This window comes from Festucalex cinctus, chromosome 5 (genome assembly GCF_051991245.1).
Source record: "Festucalex cinctus isolate MCC-2025b chromosome 5, RoL_Fcin_1.0, whole genome shotgun sequence".
NCBI lineage: Eukaryota > Metazoa > Chordata > Actinopteri > Syngnathiformes > Syngnathidae > Festucalex > Festucalex cinctus.
The window spans coordinates 18,425,071-18,449,574 of NC_135415.1; the positions used below are offsets into that span (position 1 = coordinate 18,425,071).

Consider the following 24,504-nt stretch of genomic DNA (forward strand, 5'->3'; position numbering starts at 1 on the left):
TATTCAACAAAACGTCTGACTTCGGGTTAGGATTCACACCTTGAGCATGGAAGAATGTTATATGAACGGAACATTAAGCCTTAATATTTTATTTTAATGCTGTTCAAACATGAAACAGATTACAACCTCTATAAGACTGAAATTTCAGATAAATAAATAATACATTTTCATATAAATCTTACACTCTACAAGCTTACTGATTAGTATTTTCTAAATTTGAATGAAAAAAAATCGCAACAATCGACTTATAAATTCGTATCGGGATTAATCGGTATCGAATCGAATCGTGACCTGTGAATCGTGATACGAATCGAATCGTCAGGTACTAGGCAATTCACACCCCTATTACCAAATGTAGTTTTTTGCCTTATGCATGCATTATAATGAATGAGTGATGCTTTTATGTTTGTGATGTTCTGGCATTCATTTGCACAGCGCTTTCTTTTCATGTCCGTGTCATCAATCAATAGCCACAGATCTTTCCGTTCCTCCCCTGCTGACACACATGACATGAATGAATAACATGGGGGAACCTGTAGGATTTTGCTGTCATGGAGAAATATGTATTACCAAGTATGAGCATGAGGAATTTCTTTACTTGCACACATGTAAGATGTAAAGCTGGAGTCATTACACGTGGTGAAGATTGAGGTTGGAAAAGAATCGTGTAATTTATGGACAGGAGGCATAACATGGACTATAAATATGAATTTTGCTCGTTGCTTATATGCAGAAAAAGTTTTGTCTGCCTACACGAGTACTACAGTTACAGACACCATCTGTTTCTGTTATGTTCATCCTGAAATGCTCGAGTGGCAGCGTCCATTACATGGACGTATTACAGGGGCTCTCACGGTCCAAAACAAACTCTCCTCATTGTTACTGGCTCATGCTTCTCATCTGACTGAGTGCACATGTGCTTGTGTACCGTGTTTGTTCTTTTTGCTGAGATGAACACTTGCTATTTGTTTATGGTTGCTCCAGTCTAAAGGGTCTGGCAATGGTAGCCATGCATGCACACATTTCATTTGTCATTGTTAAGATGATGACATCATGGTGTTTTCCTCACTTTGGCTCCTCCCACTTCTCTTCTGTTCTCTACTCTTCTCTTCTTCCTCTCTTCTGAGGTCATAGCTGGCTCAGTTACACGGATGACTCTGTTTTTCCGATCAGCAAAGCTACATTTACATCTACTGTGTGTTTTTGAGGCAGATTTTGCAAGTTGCATTGTTACGGTTGCTTCTACACGTTTGCAGTGCGTAAAAACGAAACAACAGCTGTTTTTATGTCAATACAGTAATTTAAATCGGCTCAGCGGGATTAAGCTTGGCATCAAGTTTTGACATAATCCATTTTTATAGTAATATAACACTGAAGAAACGGAAATATTTGATTTATTGCTGGGAGTATTCTTGCACGCTTGTTCATTACATGTAATCTCTTTTCCATCATCCCCAAGCATGCTTTACATCTACATTACAAACTACGACAGCATATTTATTTAAGTGCTGTCAGAGACAAAAACAGCTTAGACATTTTTTTCCATGCTCTCATAGAAAAAAAATCTATTCGTTTTTGAATTGGCTTTTGCATAATTAGCCATATTATGTAATAGATTTGCAAGTCATTAGAAAGGAGAGCATGCAGGTAAAGGAATAATTATGAAGCTTGACAGGAGGGATGAGCATGATAATTGATCTTTAAATATTCAGAATTGTTTGGTCATTAATCAGTCATAAAAATAAACAGTATGTATAGTACATATATATTTTGTTTTACAATAATACTTAACCATGTACCAATGGATGAAATAGTGAGTAGGGATGTAACGATATGCAAACATCCCGATACGATATTGTCACGATATGAAGGTCACGATACGATAATTATCACGATATTGTGGGGGCGTTGGCGATATTTAAAAAAGATCACAATATTGTGAAAAATAGAGCTCATACTAAAAAAAAAGCACAATATTGTGCTTTTGTACATAACAGCAATGCATATACACCAGCTACAATCTCTAATAACAATATTGAGGCACTTACTAGGTAATGCAAGCACACATTGATCGCTTCACAAGCAAATTACGTTCCCCTTCATCTGACAATTAGCATAGATTTTAAACATAGAAGGCCAAAACATCCCTAATGAAAATTAAATTGCACTAATAAACTAGCCACTAGATGGGGCTAGAACTGCACAAATGGAAATCAACATGACTTTTTTAACAGATGTGTTCCTTTTAAATATTGTGAACATGACGCCGACGACGAAATTGTGGCAGTTTTAATATCAAGATATCACGTTATTGCCCTTATCGTGACATCCCTAATAGGGAGGCATATGAGAAAAATTACAGCGACTTCGTCACTCTTCAGCCATTCAGCAGTCCCCGGTCAGCCGTTCATGGCCCTTGTCTCGGGGGCGGCAGTTTGAGGTGGTTGCCAGACGGCTTCGGACACCATAGGGTGATGACGACAATGATCCGCTGTCAGTGACAAACTCGGAGGGACTGCTGAGTGACTCTAGGCTTTTGCTAACTAGGCCACAATGGTTGATGGTGATTGAACTGTGTCACTGAACCACTTATTAAAAAAATAAATAAATAAATATTCACAGTCGCACATATGGACAATTTAGACGAGAGACTTCCTTAACATGCTGGCTTTTGGAATGTGGGAGGAAGCTGGATTACCCGGAGAAATCCCACGCAAGCCTGGCGAGAGCATCCAAAGCCCACACAGGAAGTCATGTCAGGCAGACATGCTAACAACTGGGCCATTGTTTGTCCGCATCATTGAACCATGTAGTGTATATCCAACCTAATGCAAGAAAGAAGGGCTTGGATTTCAATTTGGGAAGCTATACAGTAGTTTAAAAAAAAGCAATTTTTGGTTTTTAGATCTGATTTTGATAGAATAATTACCTCCCCCAACATCACATTGTTGACTGTGGGTGGAAAATGCGCACATGGACTGTCTTCCAATATGACCTCTGGCTTGTCAACAATGACCTTGCGGAATGTCTTGACTTGCGAGGATCAGTGGATTGGAGTCCCAATAAGACTAATACATTTAGTGGCATGTGTTGTTTTTGTGGCTGTTGTCCGGAAACATGAGATTAGTGAAAAGCTTGCTAGTGACTCTTGGAGAATGTGTAATTTGCTTGACTTCGTTTTTTGACCGAAGGATGATCATGCCGTTAATAACTTTCAAAGTGGTTTCAAAGTCTGCTGATTGACAGCTGGCAAGATGCTGGCTTGCGTGTCCTGTTATCAAACCTCAAATATGTGCCTGGGAACCAACACCAATGTGATCAATGTTGCACTTTAGTCTGCACCTTGGCTTGTTGACTGTTTAGGAAACCAGACATACACATGTTTTTACTTTGAGGATTCCATAAATCCAAGTGTTTTATCTGTTTTTAAAAGGTCATTCAACTGTTAGGCTGCACCAAAACATCCAATCAGAATAAATAAGCGTCTGTCTACAACACATTCCATTAAAATGAACATTGTACCAGTCATAGAGGCAAGATTTATTGCATTGCTGTCGGGTAAAAGTACATTATTATTATCCTGACCTAAATAAGGGTACTCTGTAAATATTAACAATTACCAGCACAGCAATAAAATGAAAATCTATGAGAAGAGGCTTGCATCTTCATGCTCTATGCATGCTGCATGCTTAGTAGAGCAAACAACATGGTAATTGTGTCCTCAGTGCGCACACATACACACACACACGCACACATCTGCACACGCATACATGGACTGATTGACTTTGGCCAGCCTTTGTTTATTGTGCTCACACTGACCTTTTATATCAGGATGCTAATTAAGCTGTTGTAGGCCGTTATTGTGTGAATGCTGAGAAACAAACATTCACACTATAGGGCTGTTGTCTGTCAAACAAATGTTTTTATTTCTTATGATGATGATTATTATTATCATTATTGTGACTTTTTTTTTTTTTTTCATGCTCATCAAATGTAAACACAAGAGATACTTTGATGTTTTGGTTGAAAACAAACAAACAAACAACATGGACACGTGCACATACGCTGTCTTATCTTTACACCACTTTGGCGTTGTGAAGTCTAAACTCGTTTATGGCGTTCGCGAGTGAAAGTTGAGCTCCATCAGCACTGCTTTTGCAAAACTCCCCCGGATACAGGAGTACAGAACATTCAGAGACAGATTTTCCTATCCATTTTCTATATCGCTTCATATAAGGACTGCTAGTGAGCTTAGGGCGAGAGGCGGAGTACTGGACACCATGCGTTCATTGTCAACCAATCACATCTAGACATTCACGCTCACATTCACACCTATGGACAATTTAGAGTCTGTGGGAGGAATGTGGGGAGGAAGCCGCAGGACTTAGAAAAACCTACGCAAACACGCGGAGAATTTAAAGGCCGAGCAAGAGCCCCCGAGCTGAGGTTCTGATTAATATTACATTTGTGGAATGAGTTCTGAAGCAAACTCTAGCCATTTTTATCCATCTCAGGGGCTGGCAATGACCACTCAGAGCTCACCTGTTTCTGGAGTTTGTTACCTGAGACCACCTGAGTAACATTGATGTCATCTTCAGTCGACAGCAAGTGGCAAAATAGCCGCCCCCTGAGATGGATAAACACGGCTGGATTTTGTTGCTTAACTCATATTCCACTAACGCAATATTAACCAGAATACCATATTTAGACTAGTGGGATGCATAGAACATACTATTGTCAAAAAAAAAGAAAAATTGGGTTGACTTCCACTTTAACCCATTTTATAGGCTAACTCAGGTAATTCACAATTTTGTAGTTGTTAGAGCTGTTTTCTTACAGTAGCTTCATGAGGCAAAATAGTTAATACAAATACTTTCTCATGCTTACTATGCACACAGACACGCACACACACAAACGGCTCCTTCACCTTTGACCCATCGTAATAGCTGCTGGTGGCCTTGTGCACTCACTACGCAGCTCCAGATGTTATTGACATTCCCTCAGGAGTCAGGGGGGGAAATTTACTGACAATTGCAGACACGCACATTCCAATGAGTGTTCAGTCCAAGATTAATGAGTTCCATTGATATTTATGGCCTCCCTACATGAGCGATGCCTGCTGAACGCACAATGGTGCATACATGCAGAGTTGTGTTCAAGATTTGACAGCTTATCTTTCTGCTGGATAACTCACACAAATATGTCAGAATTGAACAAACGCGTCCTTGTCCTTTGATGTCAACTGGGTGACGTTTAACTGAAGATGCAGTCGGAAAGAGTGTTTGAATCCTCACCAAAAACGGTTTTTACTCACTTTTATCCGTTTTGATGTGCCTGATCTATGAGCCTGAGCACGTTTCCTCTCCTGGTCCCAAGCTTGACAGGCTGAAGGATGCCGTCCAAACACGTTTTTTACCTGCATAAATGTCACAACCTGCTTTTACTCTGTTCTGCTTCTCAGCTTGATGTATGCCACTTTTAGCACTCATCAAAGCAAAGATGATGATAGATGGTTGCACTTTTGCAACCAAAATGGGTGCAATAAATTTTGAAGTAACTTCTTTTGTCAGTACATTTTTTGCAAGGCTACATAATAAAGGCATGTTTAGCAAAAACATGTGTGCATCCGATGGGCAGCAGTGATAGACAAAACACGTGTTGCATCCGTACGCTTGCTTTATTTTCAGATGTGATGGTGATGATGTTTCGGAACGCTAATCATTTTCAAGTTGTCAACCTGAAGTCATCTCATTGTCAACAGGACGGATGTGTTTGGCACGTTTTTGTCACATTTACTGACCTCTTGTGCGTCTGTGTGTCCGCAGGGCTTTATTTGTATATGAAGGCCTCACCAACAAGCTCAAACTAGCTGACTCAGGGGGTAAGTTCATCGAAATATGTCAGAAATACACATGTTGCAATTGCATTCCTAAGCAGATTTACTTTGGCCTTGTAAGAGTTCTTATGCACGCATGTGTTTTTTGTTGTTGTTTTTTTTGCAAAAGTGAGTGGTGTTGCAGAACTAGCCAGCAAGTTCCATGCATCCAAGCCACAATATGGACTGTGCAGAGTGGGAAGTGCAGACACGGGAGGCCCCCGAATCGCTATGATCGCCTGGGTAAAAAGCAAAACAAAACAAAACATAAAAATTAGTGTTGTTCCGATACCGATACTGGTATTGGCAGAGGTGCCGATACTGCATAAAAACAGTGGTATCGGTATCGGTGACTACTCACAAGTAACATGCCGATACCATTAATTCCAATGCTAATATAGGATTTTGGATGCAGCATCTTGTGTCTTGCTCGTGCACAACATTGACTGATATGTGACATGTTCACTGCATGCCGATCTAAGATATCCTATTGGCCCTTAAATGCTCTGAACCAATGGCAGGATAGCTTTTTCATGTTGAGGAAAAAAAACCTTAAGTATCGGTATGGAATCGGTATCAGCCGATACTGCAAAGCTGGGTATCGGTATCGGTATTGGGAGCCAAAAAACGTATCGGAGCAACACTAATAAAAATACACACAAAGAAGTGGGATGTGGTGTTATTCTAATTCCTCTTTTCACAACATATGCACAACTTATACTGTACATGCAAGTTCCACTCCAGAAACATTTAGATTTGGTTATAAAAAAGTTTTTTTCCCATTGAACACAAACTATGTTTATTTTTAAACAAAATATAGAATATCTGGTCTATAAGACATGTATACCATGCCCTGGAGCTAACTCGTACCCGCTGGCACTTTTTTTTTTTAAGGTCAATGTTTTTTTAGCACATTAATCGACATAGCAAAAAAGTATCCGTGTATGCTCAGAATGCGGTATTAGTTGTTTTTCGCTGAGGAAAAACAATAATATATGCCAGTGAGTATTGTTATTGTCTATCTACATGTGTTAGCCCATGATGCCAAGTGACAGCATGAGGATTCGTGTTGTCACCCCAGCTTGTCCCAGGATTGTGGTATGGAATGAACGTGTTTGTATCCTGCGTTTGTTTGCAGGTTGGTGAACATGTGGAACAATACCGCAGGACGGAATGTGCCGGACATATTCCAGCCATTAAACACTTCTTCAAGGTTCAGTACAGTAATTTTTTTCTTAATTATAAGCATTTTGAAAGTGAACATCAAACCAATTTAGTAGTTTTGTTTCATACTTTTTTAGAGGCATGTTAAATGCAGCAAACTAGTGCTGGTTTCCCCCAAATTCCTTCCAAGGAGTGACATTTTTCAGCCTTTGTTCTCTATATTTACACACTCGTGTCGACTGGGTATTGTTTTGTAAGTTTCCTGTGTTGAATGCACTTCCTGTCCTATTCCTGTGTTGGTGCTATGTGGCCAACATTGATACCAGCTGAAGATTTCGGCTTGGCTTGGTGTTAAAAGATTTATTGTTTCTCCTCCCCACCGAGAAGGTGACAGGACGGAGAGGAATAAGAGAGGAAGCGCTCTCATGACGAAGGTGCATCAGAAGGGAGCAGTCCTATAGTGTCTCCTCTGCATCCGTGCGTCTTGATCAGTGTTTGTTTAGCAGTGAAGGCTGACCACGAGGTTTATGAGTTTCCATATAAAGCCATCACCAAGTCGACTGTGTGGAATGTTTGTTGTTGTTTTTGTCAAGTCTGGACTATTGTGAGCCACCGTCTGAGACTCTTTTGTGTGAATTGTGTGTGAATGCGTGTCTGTGCGCACGTGGAAATTACACAAATGATTTACCATTTTACGGCTAACCTTTTACGTTTTTTGTCTTTTTTTTTTTTTAACACAATGTTTTCTCCATAGTAAATATTGTACAGTAAATACAACTAATCTTATTCCAGGGTTAAATTTTGGCTATCACAAATTCTTTATTAATTGCTTAGGCATTAATATGGTAAAGAAAAATTGATGACTCATTTTTAATTTTATTTTCTCTCAAAATATTTTGTTAAGGCTGTGCCTTATTTTCCTGTTTTTGTTTTGATGTTCACAGAACCGAGTTCTCAATATGCTGACATTTCTGTAATGTATTCATTTTTGGCGGTTTTCAATTTTTTTACACCACTCAAAAGGTCATTTAAGTACCACCATGAACACCAATATTAAAATATTGTAGTGTAATAGGCCAGAGTGTTCATCATACATGAGACAGAGGTTTTATTCCCAAAACCACTGTAACAACAAAAAACTGTACTTAAATAATGATTCAATGAATGTATTGCACATAAAAAAATTTGTACTGTACATTGTATTCAGGCATTGATTCTTTGGCATACCACTAGAGGCATCCTGCTTACCACACTATAAGAACTACTGCCATAAATTTAATCAAATGATGCGCGTTGATGTTTATTTTAATCAGCTCAATTATTTACCGTTTAACTTTGCATGACTGAATTAAACACTTTTATAACGATAATTCAGCCATAAAAGGCTTTGAATTATGTACCCAAATTAGCGTATTTTGTCATTTTTATTACAAAAACACATCATTGAATTTTAGTCAATAGACAATCCCACAAAATTTTTCATTCGAAAATGTACATATTGATTATTGTCATGTATTACGGAAAAATATCCTGGACAGCTATTACAGAAATATCACACTTGGCTACTATCTCTAGTCTTTTAATTAGCTGTCATATATTTTAACGATGAGGTTTTTAAGATTGCTCTTCATTCCATCTTCCTTTCCAACTTCCTTTCTTCCTTCGAATCCTGCGTGTCTCAGCTGGCCAAAGTGGGGGGGGGGTTATGTCAAGGCGAGTCTTGGGTGCGTTCCATACTCTGCTGCAGTGAAAGCGAACGTGAATAGGGTGCAGATGTTTCCATTGTTGCACGTTTCAACTCAAGTAACAGACACAATCCAGGCACAAGGGTTGGAGATGCGAAGGCAGATACGAAAAGGCTAAAGAAACAGAAAACGAGCACATGGGAGGAGTTCAATGTTTTGGTAACATTCGACTTTGATTTTATTATACTCACATTATCGCAGCTTGGCACGAGGCCACAGTTTTATAAGGTGTCACCGGTAATTTTGTACAAAACAAAGAACAGTGCGTGTATTGTAAATAAGGGACAAGGATAAAACCGGAAGCGTTTTTAAAACTCATTTGCTCCCAATAACGTGTGAATAAGTTTTTTTTTTTATGTTTTATGTGTCCCAAAGACGTATTTATACGGTTTTTTTTAATGCTAGAGCAGACAGAAGGCTTTGATGCAGCCTCTCAACTGCAAAGAACGGTTGCAGAAATAGTAGTTATGACACAAACAGCCAGCAGGTGGGGGCAGAGCAAAGGAGATCAACCAGGGTATGCATTCATATTTTTTTTCCATGCGTTTTCCAGCTTCCTCAAACATTCGAAAAACGATGTTATGTCCACTGAAGACTCCATAGGCGTGAATGTGAGCGTGGTTGCGTGTTCATGCCTAGTAACTGGCTTGCGACAGATCCAGGCTGTGGTCCTGATGAGACAACCACTATAGAAAATAGGTGGATGTGCTGTCGGAATCATAAAACCCTTTATTAGCAGTACTGAATATGTTTAAAATAACATCACATGCAAGTGTAAAATGTTCTAAAATCCAAGGCCTGCTATTAGTAAAAACACTTGAAGAATATTAGTCACCATCACGTAACGTCTGGTGTATATTCTTAGCTTCTCACATTTTCTTTACACTTCTTGTTGATTTGTCCCGAAAATCCAAGCAAATGTTTTATGTGGTTTGAGATGCATTTTTTTTTTTTTCTGCAAATTCCCATCTCAGGGGCATTGGACTTAAACGGTTCTACTGTACTTATCATGAGTGTGAATGAACCCAAGGCGAAATTCATTCCTGAGCAGAGAGATAGCTTCGAGGTGCAGACATATTTTCTGTTTTGTAAAATATGTCAAACTGTTATAATGAAACATATGCACACAGTATGTATTGAATATGTGTTTCATTCATGATTGGTTCTATCTTTACACATCCCGCGTTTATTGAATAATTAAAAAAAAAAAAAAAAGTCTGGCCGCTGTTTGGTAACATTGTGACTTTTGGCTGTACGTTTGTGGATTTTCTGCTCTTATTGTGATTTATGAATGTTCCTGCTATCATTCATGGACGTGTCTGTGTGTATTAGTGTATTAATTTGTAGGGTTAGAAGTGATTTGGGTTTACACTGCTGTAACGTGACGTTATGATTTATAAATACAATTCTATAACGATTGTTTTTTTTGTTTTGTTTTTTGTTGTTGTTTTTTTTAGTTAGTAATTGGTGGACGAACCACTGTTCTATAAGAGAATGTCATGTTTTTAAACGCCTGTGTTAAGTCCTGTATGAGGCTTTTGATATTTTTTCCCATTGCTCCCTCTACTGTCAGTAAATATTCTCACCGTCACAACCGAGGGAGACGTTATTTTCAGTTTCCCTCCATTCTTAGTTGCACAACACTTTGGCTCCAAGTTTGCATAACTTTAGATCCGTCCAAGTGAAAACCACCAGAGGCCCCTTTTGTGCTCGAGTGTTTTGGGACTTCGCTGCGCATGAGCAGCTACCCTATGTAACATTATATTCACATTTGTCATACCCTAATTGCTGTCCTCCATTCTCACATGTAGGAGGCGCACGCCTTCATTAGTGCGCACAAAGCAGATGACGTGACAGAGGAGAAGATAAGAGCTGAACTCAGCAAGACACAAGCTCATCCTCAATGGGCCAAGAAGAGCTCCAGGTTCTCGGAACGGGAGGACATAGTTGTGAGTAGCTGGCAAGCCTCCTCGTGACCACTAGATGGTGCCAGAGACTTACTTTGTAAATCATTTTGGTAGTTGTGCTGTTTGCCTGTTGAAATATTTGACACAAATTATTTCAAGAAGCTTCGATGGACAGGTGCTTCTGGGTAAATTAATCTGGATGATTACATGGCACACAATCTTTGTATTCTCAAGGGTACAAACTATAGGAAGACCAACGCTGCAATGGAGATGAGACTCATCAACAGAGACTCTTTTTGGGCACGTGCAGAGGTATTTTTATAGAGCCTTTTCTCCTACTTTCTTTACTTAAGCACTGTATATTGCTGGATGAAACGTCACTTGAGCAGCACATATATTCTTCATTTTGTCAGCGAGAAGAAGAACTGAGGAAGGAAGAGGAGAGGAGACGAGCTGTTGATGAGAGACGGCGGCTGGAAAGGGAACGAGTTCTGAAGGAACGGAAGGAATCAGAAGAGAGAGATCGAAAAATGGACGAGAAACTACGGATGATAGAGGAGCAAAGGTGAAAAGAAGGCCCGACTCTTCGCATTGTGTGATTGAGGGCACTTCAAATGCCCAACTGTTTGTCATTTATTTTTATTGTCATGCAGACGAAAGCAGGCAGAACAAGAGGAAGAACTGCGCAGGAAGGAGAAATTTAGATGGGTGAGTGACAATTCTACATCCTTTAAATATGTACTTTTTTTTTTTTAATGCAGAGTTCTCAGTTTATGATGGTCCGGACATATAACGTAGTAGTAAAAATAGTTGGTCACGTGACACAGGAAGAGCCGCTCAGTTAGTGCTGGACCTACTGTTTTTTATTTTTTTGATTGTTTTGTATTTATGGTCTAGAAGTTTTGTTTGTTTCATATAGATATTTATTGTAATGTGATTTTTAAAAGAAGAAATAGCTGAATAAAAAAACGAAACTCGGGAGTTCTTCAGGCAGCTGTCGTCATCGTCATCGCAAAGTCCAATGCAAAGAATGAAATGGTTTATATCAGTGGTGTCCAAACTTTTTCCTCTGAGGGCCACATACAGAAAAATAGAAAGCTGCAAGGGCCACTTTGATTTTTTTTAAACACATTCATTGCCAGACCAGCAAAAAAAAAAAGCATCAATTGACGTCTTTTTCCGTCAATGGCAGTGAATGAGTTAAACATTGTAAAAATCAATGAAGCAATTATAAATTGTTGATATAATGTACAGTTACTTATTGAAAACTGCTAACAGTCACAAGACAAATAGTGACCCCTGTGTGCCACTATAATAGATACACCTCTCCACTGAGCAGCAGCTGAATCCCAACTTGATATTCTGAACCACAACAAGAACAATCGGTAGTAAACTGACCACACTTAAGAACCATTAAATTAATGTGATGTTTTCACAAATTGGACCTTGACACTAAGCAACAAGTGGATGAAACTATTTTTATTTCTGAAACTGAATTATTAGCTGCAAATTTGTGTCTTTGCGTAGCTAGAAATGTTTAATCCACCCTCAATTTTTTTATTTTTTATTTTTTTAAACAGCATTGAAAAATTATTTTTAACATTTGCCGCGGGCCGCCAAAAAACGTATGGCCGTAGTTTGGACACACCTGGTTTATATGGACATTTTGCTGCATCTCCTGTTGTATGTGTTTTGTCCACCAGGAGGCAGTATGTTTGATACAGTCTTATGGATATACATGAAGGAAACAATCCCAATAGTCATTCTTCATTGAATGTTTTAACAATTGTTCACTCTATGCCAAAACTGCTGCTTAAGATCTCAAAATCTTGCTTACAAGTCAAAGCAAAAATTAGGCTTATATCTTGAAAAACTCCTAAGTCAGGTAACTCATATCTCAAGGCAAGACTGTATTTCCTATAGGGGGTTATTGGTTCTGACTGAGCTTCTGTCCTCCGCCAAAGGGGGAAAAAATAAAAGAAATGAGCTGTAGAAGTGAAAGTTTATCCATGAGTGTAAAGTGGACCAAATAGTTTGAATGTGCATCCATGTGAACAGGAGCAACAGCAGAGAGAGCATGAGGAGGACATGAGGGCTCGTCTGAGAAGGAGCGAGTCTATAGAGATGGCTGCAGTAAGTCAACAGTAAATCACTTGGCGTCAACGCATCAAATGGTAAATGTTGGAAATCAGTGACATTTTACGTTCTTTGTAGGAGGCAGCAGTGTTAGTGTCCCAGCGATCCATGAACCCTCGGGAGTTCTTCAGGCAGCTGTCGTCATCGTCATCGCAAAGTCCAACAAGTCCTGGATCTTCACGTGCTGGTATGTATTAACATGTGTGTACTTATGCGGCGCACGGAGCTACTCATAATTTGAAATGGAAAATCTCTCGTGATTTTAAAACATGATAGTGCATCGAATTGAATCATTCCAATGAGAAGTAGGCTATATTGAGAAACGCATGGAATCATCTTTTATTGGAGAGATACATCTTTGAAGGAAATCAACACTTACATTTTTCCTATTATGTTGTTCCCATTCTGAATGATACATTCAATTTTTTTTACTTTTTTGATGTGTAAAAGTGACCATCCCAAACCGAGGTGAGGATACTCACTTAGAACTGAGTTAACCTGAGCCACTACTGTAAAAAAGTGCCGAGTGATTGATGCCACACGGAGTTCTTATAGTTTTGGGATTTTTATTGAAGTTAGTTTTAAATTTAAAGTTAAATTTCAAGTTATTTTAAATTTAGTTACCGGTAGTTTTAATTAGTTTTTTGGGGCGGCACGGTAGGAGTGGTTAGCACATCTGCCTCTCAGTACTGAGAACGTAAGTTCGAGTCCGGGCTCCGGCCTTCCTGGGTGGAGTTTGCATGTTCTCCCCGCGCCTGCGTGGGTCTTCTCCGGGTACTCCGGTCGCCTCCCACATTCCAAAGACATGCATGGGAGGTTAATTGGGTGCTCCGACTTGTCCCTAGGTGTACTTGTGCGATTGGCTGGCAACCAGTCCAGCTTGTACGCAGCCTCCTGCCCGAAGTCAGCTGGGATAGGCTCCAGCATCCCCCGCGACCCTTGTAAGGAATGAGTGGTTAAGAAAATGGATGGGATGGATGATTAGGTTTTTTTTGTTTTTTTGTTTTAGTTTTTGCTTTGTTTTAGTTAATGCTTAGTTCTAGTTCGTTACAGTATTAGTTTTCTTTCTTTCTTTTTTTTTTCTTTTTTTTTTTTTTTTACCAAGCATTGCATTTCGGCTGAGTTAAAATGAAAAAGCAGGCGAGTTGAGCCATTGGAGCCACAAGTCAAACAGGCAAATTTGTCGCGATGTCATCTGAAGATGCTTTTCTATTGACTGCTGCTAGATGACATCACTTATATGTGACACACTTTCAAACGTCTTTATTCCGGTTAATATCGAAATAAATATACATAAAAATCACATTTAAAATCATCCCTAAAGGCTCATATTAAAATAATTGCCACAGATTAAAACAAAGGACATTTTCAGTGTCATTATAGTTAGTACATAAAATGTAGTTTCAGTTATAATTTTTGTTTTTTAAAAAACATTTTCATTTTTATTTTACTTCATTAACAAAATTGTTTTTTGAATTTTAGTTTTAGTTTTTTTGTTGATTTTCGTTAATTAAAATAACCTTGATGCTGCACCATTTTTAGATACCGTAAACCTTCCTGTGTTTCCTCCAGGTAAACCATTTAGACGATACCAGCGCAGCCTTACCGACACCGCTTTCATCTTCTCTAAAGCAGAAGAGAGCACGTTGCCCTCCCCACTCAGGTCTCCCCTCGTTTCCCCCTTCTCCCGGGCCTCTCCCTCCCCCATCCGCGCTACATCTCCTCCCACGAGCCCCATTTTCCGTCCTCTCACCTCTCCCACCAGGACCAAAGTCTCCCCCGTGTCACCACCCACGTCCCCACTTTGTAATGCCCCTCCGATCTCAGCCCCAGAGCCCGTCGTGCCCCCTGCTAACCAGCAACCTGTTGTTGAGACCAAAGCTCCATCGCCCACAGAGCCCTCTGCACCGCCAGCATCCATTCATCTGGAAGCATCCTCATTCTTCGGCTTGGAAACAAGTATCCGTACTGAGTCACCTCCCGGGGTTCTGCCACAGTCACCCCCAAATACGCCAACCGAGCCGGAGCTTTCCACTTTTTGCTTCGAAGGTCCACCTCCACAGCCTCCATCGTCTCCTCTTCCCGAGATACCGCAGCTTAACACGGGTAAGCCGACGATTCGTAAAAAATAAACTTTCACAAGTGACACTTTTAAGGCAAACCACTTCCTGCGCTCATTACTTAGCCAAAGAATCATGTCATCTATTTTTGTCTTTCAAAAATTAAAGAGTGAAGTTAAATGGGTGCTCGTGCCAAAGTCAAATCCACAACATTCCAGACAGTTAACACTGCCAACAGACTGAATCAGAGTTCTGCTACACAGAGCCATATTGCTACAGGCCAGGCAAAAAAAAAAAAAAAAAAGACATTTTCAACTATAAAGCACACCCTATATACACTTTGATGCCATCTTAAACTCTAAAGGTACACTCGACTGTTCTATGAATGTCAAATTTGTACCACAATGTTTCTCCTTCAACAGACCTCCACACAAGCATGTTTGTTCATACTGACACTGGCTACAAAGCACAAGCTGTACTGCTGGAAGTAGACGAGGAGGAGGAGGATCAGGTAGAGGAGGAGGAAGTAGATGCGGTGGTGAATGAAGCAGAGGAGAAGAGCGCGGAGGAGGAAGCTGAGGTAAAGGAGAATGAGGAAGTAGATGCGGTGGTGAATGAAGCGGAGGAGAAGAACGCGGAGGAGGAAGCTGATGTGCAACAGCAACCTTGTCCATCTACTGAGGAACCGATCCAGGATGAGGATGAGGAACAGGCGCAGGTGAAGGAGGAGCAGATGGTGCAGCAGGTGGAGGACGAACAGGAATCGGAGCAGGAAGTTGAGTGTGCATCTCCAGAGGAAAAAGCTGAGGAGGTGTGTGATGATGAAGAGGAGGTCAGTGAAGGTAAAGAGCATAATAACCAATTTGAGACCATTGAGAGTCCAGAGGAACCGGCTGATCTTCCGGAAAAAGACGAAACATCCCAGCTGGCAGGTACTATTGCTTCCGTTCTTCACAACATCATCAGCGTCCTAATGCCAAACAATTTGTTACTCAATAAAAAGATGAAGGTCAAATCATCATTTCAGATGAGGACCCCATTTGTCAAACCATCAAACTTGAGACGGTGGCCCCGCCTACCAACGGGTTTGTACATGGAGAAGAAGAGAATGGCATTGGTAATACAATACAAAACACATCATCCGCGCTACTTGAAATGTCAGCGGCGATTCCTACTCTGATGTTCTTCAGGGAGATCTTTGAGCCCATCTGACGCAGAAATCAGCTCACCAGAGCTGAGCGGGTGTTACGACCTTCACAACGCTGCGGAGAACGATGACATCAACGAAGAGAAGGAGATATCAGAAAATGGACAAGAGGTAAATAGACTGGAAATGATTGATAAGTCACCCAAACATGACATTAAAAAAAAAAAAAAAAAAAAATCCAGTTCGAGTTCTCTTAAAAACACATTCACAGGTTAAGTTAATGGCAAACAAATCGGTCAACAGGGTCGTGATCGAAACTCTCACCAGAGGATCGGAAGCAACCAATAAGTGGGGCTTTTTCAAATAACCATGCTGCTGTGAAAATGGTTGAAAAAAGAAATGATGATAATGATCATTTGTGATAAGTTTCACATGAATCCTGTAGATGGCAGCAAATGCCCTTTTCAAACTGTTGCCATCATGAAGCTACAGATTATGTGCTAAAAAAAAAAAAAAAGAGGATTAAACCATCAATCATGTTTTCTTATATACAATAAATATTGATTTTATATTTAACACTTATAGTTACAAATGAAATGCATTCATAAATGACTCCCCCCCCCCAACAATAAAGTCACTATAATTTTTATTTCCCTCAGACTAACATGCCTATTGTCGTTCTTGCATGTTTCATATTCACTTAATGGAGCCTACGGAAATCATTCAAAAGTGTGCTTTCACTTTTCCGTTTCAATTGAACTCTCTTCCTTGTTTTTCCTTTCCCTTGTCGTTACTGCGAGTCAAACTGAGACTTTCAATTATTTTGCCAGTAAAATCTGGCATTTCCTCCTGCTCTTGTGCTTTCATTTCCACCTGTCAGACCCTAATTGTGACATTCCTGCAGCCTTCCTCAACCACTGGCCTGTTTAGTTCCAGATGTGAGCAACATGCTTACTAGTAAACTCTCCTTTCAGAACAGGCTTAGTCATTTCCATAAACTTCTGGTCACGTTCATTTGTATGCAAAATAATATTGAATGCATCTGTTATTTCCTGTGTGGAATTACTGTACTTGCGCTTTACTGGAGAGGGAATCAGTAGTTTTAAGTTGGCATGGGAGGAAAGACAAGAGAAGGAACACACTTTATAATACAGATACTCTAAATAGAAATGGGTCAGTTTGATGTATAATAATAATGCTAATAATAATAATAATAATAATACGTACAATAATCATTATAAGCGGCACGGTGTTTGAGTGGTTAGCACGTTCGCCTCACAGTACTGAAGACGCAAGTTCGAGCCCGGGCTCTGGCCTTCCTGGGTGGAGTTTGCATGTTCTCCCCGTGCCTGCATGGGTCTTCTCCGGGTACTCCGGTCTCCTCCCACATTCCAAAGACATGCATGGCAGGCTAATTGGGCACTCCGAATTGTTCTTTGGTGTGCTTGTGTATGTGGATGGTTGTTCGGCAACCAGTTCAGGATGTACGCCAGCTGGGATAGGCTCCAGCACCCCGCAACCCTTGTGGGGAGCAAGCGGTTAAGAAAATGGGTCGATGGATAATAAAGTCTGATTGTAATACTCACATATTTTTTTTTATCCTTTGTGAAAAACGACATATGTTACAGCATTTTAGTTTTAGTGAGTCTTCCGGTAGTTGTGAAAGTCTTCTTTGTTTGTGTCTTCATGACTTTATTATACTGCCTCCTTCTGGCTAGGTTGTGTACTCAAGGAGTCATTTAATTCTTTGTGTTCTATTTCATTTTGTTATCATTATATATTTTCTGAAGTAAATATAGTAGTGAGCTGTTTTCCAAATTAAAAACTAATTACAAATACCGGTAGTATTGTTGGATTTTTTTGTGGAGGAAAGACTGGGACAGATTAATGGCATTTGCATTTGTTTTATTCGAGAAAGATTATTTCAGATATATTTTGAGCTCTGAGCATAGTCACGGATTAAATTATATTGAAAGGCATTACTGTAATAATAAAAGCATTTACGAATAAATGTAATTTAAGGGTATTTTTTCCAAAATTGCAACATGTTTTTTTTTCTTTTTTTTTTTTTTCTGTCTCCATTCAAGGTATTGGCGGAGCAACAAATATGCGTCAGAGCTCTGTACGACTACCAAGCAGGTAAGATGCCACTTAGGGGATAATCTCCTCTCCTGAGCACATAAAAGTGCCTCCACTTACCGTAATGACTGTGTGATTAGCGGGTTTTCACAGCATATTATCTTGCGGTTCCCACAGAGGACGAATCTGAGATCTCCTTTGAACCTGGTGACATCATCCGCGACGTGGAAACGGTGGATAAAGCTTGGTGGAGGGGGTGGAGCAAAGATGGACGCCAAGGCTTGTTCCCTGCCAATTATGTGGAGACCATATAGCAAATATACGAATACATGCACTCACACTCTCAGGGACGCCATCATCCCTCACAATCTAACCTCTATTTTCAGAAAGTGTGAAGAGAAATATGATTGTATGCATTGTCGTGTTCATTGATTTAGAAAAAGAAAATATAAACAATATTTTCACACATTATATATAACACAACAACATTCATATTGTCAAACAAAACAAAACAGCCAGGACCTTTTTTTTTTTATTTTTATTTTTTTAACCAAGATAACTTATTTCCTCAGGAGTTAATTGAAGGAATGTTGGTGGGCGGGATCACATCACATCACAATGACAAATGATCACAAACATACATATCTTGTAAGAAACAAACATATTGTGCATGTGTATATGTTTTCCTGTCTATTCAAACATAATAAGAGGCATTCATTTCTCATCACAAAAACTTGCTTCACTGCTCATAATTATACAGTATAATCAAGATATACGTGTGCACCTCAACTTATAATCATCTCCACAACTTTCCTGAGATATTTTACAGCACTATATTTGTTACTGACAGTCTTTTATTTCTTGATTAACTGCCGCGGAACACGGCGGCAGAGTTGAAAGGCTCCGTATTTGTCTATATCAATCTTGGAGACGATGCTGTGTATTGTTGTCATGGTGATGTCTATACTTACATCGTTTGATTAAGTTGTCTTCTGTTGTTCCCCCTGGATTTTAATTAAGTCATGTAACACACCGACAAAAACATCTTCAGACTGTAATCGGCTTAAATAGAATTGTACCCTGCACCCTGTATATAAAAATGTATAGCGACAACAAATATTTATATGTTGTATGGTTATTTGTATTTACTACAGACTTACAAAGCTAGAGCATCTATACTTTTATTTAAAAGTTCCTCTTCCATCCTTTTATGTTCAATATCAAATACAACAGAAAGTGTATGCTTTCCTGTCAATCAATGAAAACTACATTAAGGACGATCATATACATTAAAATAGAAAAAACAAAAACTGAAACCTAAACATTTTTAAGTACTGTACTCATTTAGTGATCACATACAAATGAGATTTTCAATTGAAAAGTAAAGTAAAATCATCTTTAAATACAGTACCGGTACTTCTTTTATGATTGACTTTATCTAATTTGACATCATTCATTCTTTCTTTCTTTCTTTCTTTCTTTTGCAACGTTTTGCAACAAGTACTTTTGTGAGAACTTTTGTCTGCTTTGCCTCGTTTTCAGGTGTAGTTTTTATCACTGCCTGTAGGTGGAGACAATGACTTTTTCAATAAACCTGATGTCACCCACTGAGAGTGAGCGAACTGAATTGAAAACATTTCCCCAGGACAAAATAAGCAAAATATTTTGACAAGCAATAAAGGATTCTTTTTGTTAGACACACTTTAGAAGTGGTACAGCCAGACATTCTCAAAGCTAAAAATTGCTAATACCGCTACACCTCAAATAGGATTTCCCCCCCACTCGGGTAATAATGATTGATTGAATGTGACGTTAATATTTCTTAAGCATACAATTTTCACATTTATGGGACGTAAAGGGAGGAGGGTGGGTTACGCTCCTGTGCTGCCAGTTCAATAAGAGTGTTAGCAGATGCGCCTGTGTTTGAAGAGCAAGTCAGGGTTTGACATGGGTCTCATCCTATCTGAAATGATACTTGTTGACAGACTGAATACATCTATCATGCAGATATTCTGTCACGCTTCTTCCGCAAGGCTAATTATCAGTGATGAGTGTGAAAAGGTGATGCGCTTTATATTAAAAACTAATTGGCTTGCGAGGAGAACACAGTAAAAACCTCAAATGAAAAAGATTGAGTGATTGGGGAAAATGTTTTTTTTTCTTCTTCTGGCATGTTATTTTTAACTAGGCTTTCAAAAACACCAAATATGATTCCATATGCACTATACCAGTGATACAAAGACATTTTGGACAGCGACGTGAGCAGTTTGGAGAAGACCCTTTTCTGTCCCAGCAAGACTGTGACCCAGTGTGCAAAAGTCCTTAGAAGTTAGCGTTTCACCCACTAGCTAACTGGCTAGGAAAGCTAGGAAAACTCAACCTGCCTACTCATTCTTGAAAGCTGTCAGACTTTCTTAAGGCAGCCATGTGGTTGTTTGAAATACATAATGTATGATTCTGTTTGTTTTATGATGAATATTTTTTTCAGTAAACTTCAACTACGAGTGGCAATAAACAGATATAAGCCTCTTTTTTTAAGGATTTAATTTGGCTGCTTGTTGTGAAGTGAGTTGAGCTCGTGAGTCAAAGCAAAAATGCGGCTAAGTGACAGCTCATATCTTGAATGTTATGTCAAGATGTAAATCAAGGTACCAATGTATATTTGTATTGAAACTCTACAAATAGCGTCAGAACCAGACAAGACAATAGAGAGAGGAGACATTAAGACAAAGAAGGCAAATTGGTGTGGACAGCTGTGTCCTGCTCCTGCGCATACGTCTTCCCATGGTCATCCCCACAACCAAGAGATCCCTTGTCTCTTCTCATTAAACCCACTGATAGGGAGACACCAGCTAATGTGCCAGTGCATTTCCCCTTCCCCTCTGTCCAAGGGCTCTTCCTTCATTCTGTGACCCATGTCTGTTACAAAACCCCCTCAACTAAACCACACACGCACCCCTGACTTTCCCTTTATCTCTTACTTAACTGTCAAAGCCTATCTGACCGGTGGAGGGCTGACAAGTGTGGGATGACCGGGGTGAAGTGGTGGTTGGGAGGTGCCACTCATTGCTGTGTTTATCAGCGCAAAGGCCAACGACAGCAACCTAATCTGACCTGGCTGCTGATGGCTCGTGGCTCCCTGGCTGCGTCTCTGCTCTCAAACAGACCCCAGGAGCCTTGAAGATACCCTCACGGGAAAGGATAAGCGTATACGTGCGCAAACACACACCAAACACAAATATGTACACACAACTGTTACTATTCTTAGCTCCCATTTCAGATGCAACCTCCTTCTCCTTGCTGCTGCTCAACCCCGGGCTTGTCATTGTCTTTGTGATGTTTTGCTGCAACTTTTGGTGATTAATTATGTTTGGTAGAGGTGTCACAGCATCTTACAACAGCAAGCTTACGGTATAATCCAATGCTCATCCTCTCTTCTTTGTTGGATTTTGGTTTTTAGGACAGTAGAAGCAAGCATCTTATGTTGCATCCTGTGCCTTGACCCAGGGCCATCATCATTACTCAATATTCTCGTTCATGTCAGCGACCGAAAAATGCTTCATAGCCCAACATATAAAAAAAAATAAATAAAAATAATGCAAAAATTGTAATGTTTAAATAGAGTACAATTTAACAGTGCGTTATCTATATACGTTTACTAAGTCATATTCACTTTTACTCATTCAAATATATTGAGTGTCGAAGCCTATACACTGCAGGCCATTGACGCAACATACCAACGGAAATAACTTTACTCCTTCGAACCCATAGTTGATTGCAGTGGACCAGGCATATCTGCGTGCCTAACCAATAAAATCGTATAAATTTGATGATGTCAACACTTCTGGTTCATGACTCGATCCTAGCTAACCAATCACAACCGCAAGTTGATTTGCATGCTGTTCATGTAATATAACGTGACACTCAAAAATATGTGGTCATAAATAATTTTGTTGATGGGGAGCATATTTTGTATTCATGATTTATTTTTTATATACAAAATGTAAAACTGTGTGAAAATGTATCTTTCACATTTATTTTGATTAACGTGGATAGAAAACAAAGATCGGAACCATTGTGTTTACGTGTTGTTTCGCCCAGGTTGCTACTTTAGTGAGAGAACTCACAACCCCCCCCCCCCCCCCCCCCCCACACACACACACACCCCACCCCCACCCCCTTTCAGAAGAAATTTGAGATAAACGCGGATGGTTCGTGTCTTCACTTCTCCAAACCACCTGTGTTTTTCAGGTTTGTAACGCTTGGGAAGTACTTGTAATCGAATGTTTGACATATAAAACACACTGCGCGATGGATTTTGAAGACGTATATTTGCCCTGTGTTAACAATTACCGAGCTTGTCAACGAGCATACATCGTGCGTGGGCGAGGCTCATTAAACTGCTGGTTAAAGTTACAGTTAGTTACCTAACTGTAACGTTATTAAAAACCCATTGGTAGCAATGCTAAGTGCGCTAAAGCTCCCGACATGATTATTTTTCATACTAGGTTATGTTTTAATTAATAAGACTTGAAACTGGTGAATGTTTTGTTAAAAGCACTTTGTGAATGAAAAAAAACCCCGTTTGTGTTTAGAATAGCTTTCTCTGTGAAGAATAATAAGTAAAAATTAATATTAGCAGTGTTTTGAGTTACATATCTTATTTGATGATTTAAAATCACAGTATGGATAACTTGACTACATGACAGTACAGTATATGTAAGATAGCCAGTATGAATGTATGTATGTATGGGTACCTATTGAAAGAGATGTTGAAGATGAAAACCCCCCGTTTTTGTTCCGTGTAAAATTATATAATGCACTTGGGAAGTGATTTGATTATTTATTGTAATAAACAGAAGACATTTGGGGTGAAACGTCACTGGTTCGTGTCTTCACTCCTTCTCCATGTTACCTGTGTTTTTCAGGCGTTGAGACACCGAAACCACAAATCTTTTTGTTGTCCGTGATTTCAAGGCTTTGGGACCCATAACAATAAACTTGGTAAGTTTACACAACACATTACAGCCATTCTGTCCTGGTCTCCACTCTAACAAATAAAAACATGAGATAACCCCCCCCAACCAACCTAATTCTTCTTAGATAAGAAAGCATGATCGGGAGGCGGCCAGCGTCCACGTTTATTAAAGTCCCTTTTGTTTGTTGCACGAGAGGCTAATAACTGTTAAAAATGTTAAAGCAGCCAATTATTCCCATTGCTAGGATGGGACACACACACTCAAACTATTTCCAGTTCATGCGTATGTCGCTTCCGCGCATGTGCGATCTCCACAAAGAGACGGGAGATCCCATTCAAATGTTCCACTCTGACAAAGTGAATTGACACATTATGGCTCGAATGGGAAAATTATGAAATGGTGTTTGATGTTTATCAATGGCCAATCCGCTACTTAATTGGAGTCACCACTAATTCAGCCCGAGTTGCATCAAAAATGTCCCCACTTTCTTAGTCTTTCAGAAAGAAGGCCACACTCTCCCACCCACCGATGTAAAGTGAATCTTGAATTTACAGTTCCCACTCTACTTGGCTGTTGTTTGGCACTAACATACTATTCTTAAAATACCTACGAAGTTCCTGTTTTGTTCTTTGCCTTCACTGGAGTAAAGGTTGGCATTCACAAGCAGGCACCTGCATATGTGAGTGCTCGCTGAGAAAATTTGATCTCATTTTCTTTTTGGCTGCTTGTTGTGCCGGGGCAATGTTTACCTCAGGCAACATGTCATCCGGTGGATCAAAGATTACCCAGCCAATAGGAGCTGCTTTTCAGGTGGTGCCGCCGCAAAATCCACCACGGAGTTTGTTTACTTTTGACACCCTCTCAAGGCTATGTAACATTTATCCTGGAAGAATATTGTCCAAACTATCTTGCCTCCTCAACACAAATGTGCTTTAGCTCGGTGATAATTCCATGTGAATTATGGCGAGATCAAACCTTTGCCGTGAGACGTCTCTCTTGTTCTTCATGTTGTCATTCCTCAGTGTTCCGTTTAAAGATTATCTTCAAAACGGCTGAATTAGATAACGCTCCACATGGCTGTATAGCTGAGATTTTACTGTCAGCATCAAAACCGGCCCATTAACTTATGAAGCCCTCTTTGGCAAACCTCCCTTTTCCCCTCCATTGCCATCAAACACACTATTATCCTCGGCCAGTCTCACATAACTCTGACAATGAACAGAGGATTAGAACAGCTCGCTATCTTCAAGCGAAGAAGAAAAATCTCCTTTTACTAGTCCATGGTGAACACTGGCAGCATTTCCCTCGTTGGATTCCCGAGAGGCTTTTATTTATTTTTTTGCTTTTTACGACACAATTGCTGCGCTTGCAATCAGCCAACATGTGGCATTGTGATCCAATCACAGGATTTC

General features: G+C 39.7%; 2 protein-coding genes across 3 annotated transcripts in view; both read left to right on the top strand.

Moving 5' to 3' along the window:
* LOC144019635 (uncharacterized) overlaps nucleotides 1-19,721 on the top strand; it is a 33,601-nt gene extending 13,880 nt beyond the window's left edge. The window contains exons 2-16 of one of the 2 annotated variants that reach the window (XM_077522816.1): nucleotides 5,826-5,881; nucleotides 6,006-6,118; nucleotides 7,014-7,088; nucleotides 10,596-10,733; nucleotides 10,926-11,003; nucleotides 11,105-11,256; nucleotides 11,345-11,399; nucleotides 12,750-12,824; nucleotides 12,906-13,014; nucleotides 14,400-14,933; nucleotides 15,310-15,819; nucleotides 15,915-16,004; nucleotides 16,078-16,205; nucleotides 18,122-18,173; nucleotides 18,291-19,721. In XM_077522816.1, the coding sequence (XP_077378942.1) occupies nucleotides 5,826-5,881; nucleotides 6,006-6,118; nucleotides 7,014-7,088; nucleotides 10,596-10,733; nucleotides 10,926-11,003; nucleotides 11,105-11,256; nucleotides 11,345-11,399; nucleotides 12,750-12,824; nucleotides 12,906-13,014; nucleotides 14,400-14,933; nucleotides 15,310-15,819; nucleotides 15,915-16,004; nucleotides 16,078-16,205; nucleotides 18,122-18,173; nucleotides 18,291-18,427 (2,302 nt within the window). In that variant the 3' untranslated portion in view covers nucleotides 18,428-19,721. Of the gene's footprint in view, nucleotides 1-5,825; nucleotides 5,882-6,005; nucleotides 6,119-7,013; nucleotides 7,089-10,595; nucleotides 10,734-10,925; nucleotides 11,004-11,104; nucleotides 11,257-11,344; nucleotides 11,400-12,749; nucleotides 12,825-12,905; nucleotides 13,015-14,399; nucleotides 14,934-15,309; nucleotides 15,820-15,896; nucleotides 16,005-16,077; nucleotides 16,206-18,121; nucleotides 18,174-18,290 lie in introns of both variants that reach the window. The other variant, XM_077522815.1, reaches the window with a different exon arrangement.
* A 3,293-nt stretch (nucleotides 19,722-23,014) lies between these two features.
* The window catches only part of mef2cb (myocyte enhancer factor 2cb), a 262,080-nt gene continuing 260,590 nt past the window's right edge, over nucleotides 23,015-24,504 (top strand). The window contains exon 1 of the mRNA XM_077522053.1: nucleotides 23,015-23,117. The gene's annotated coding sequence lies outside the window, so the exon portion shown is untranslated. The remainder of the gene's footprint in view (nucleotides 23,118-24,504) is intronic.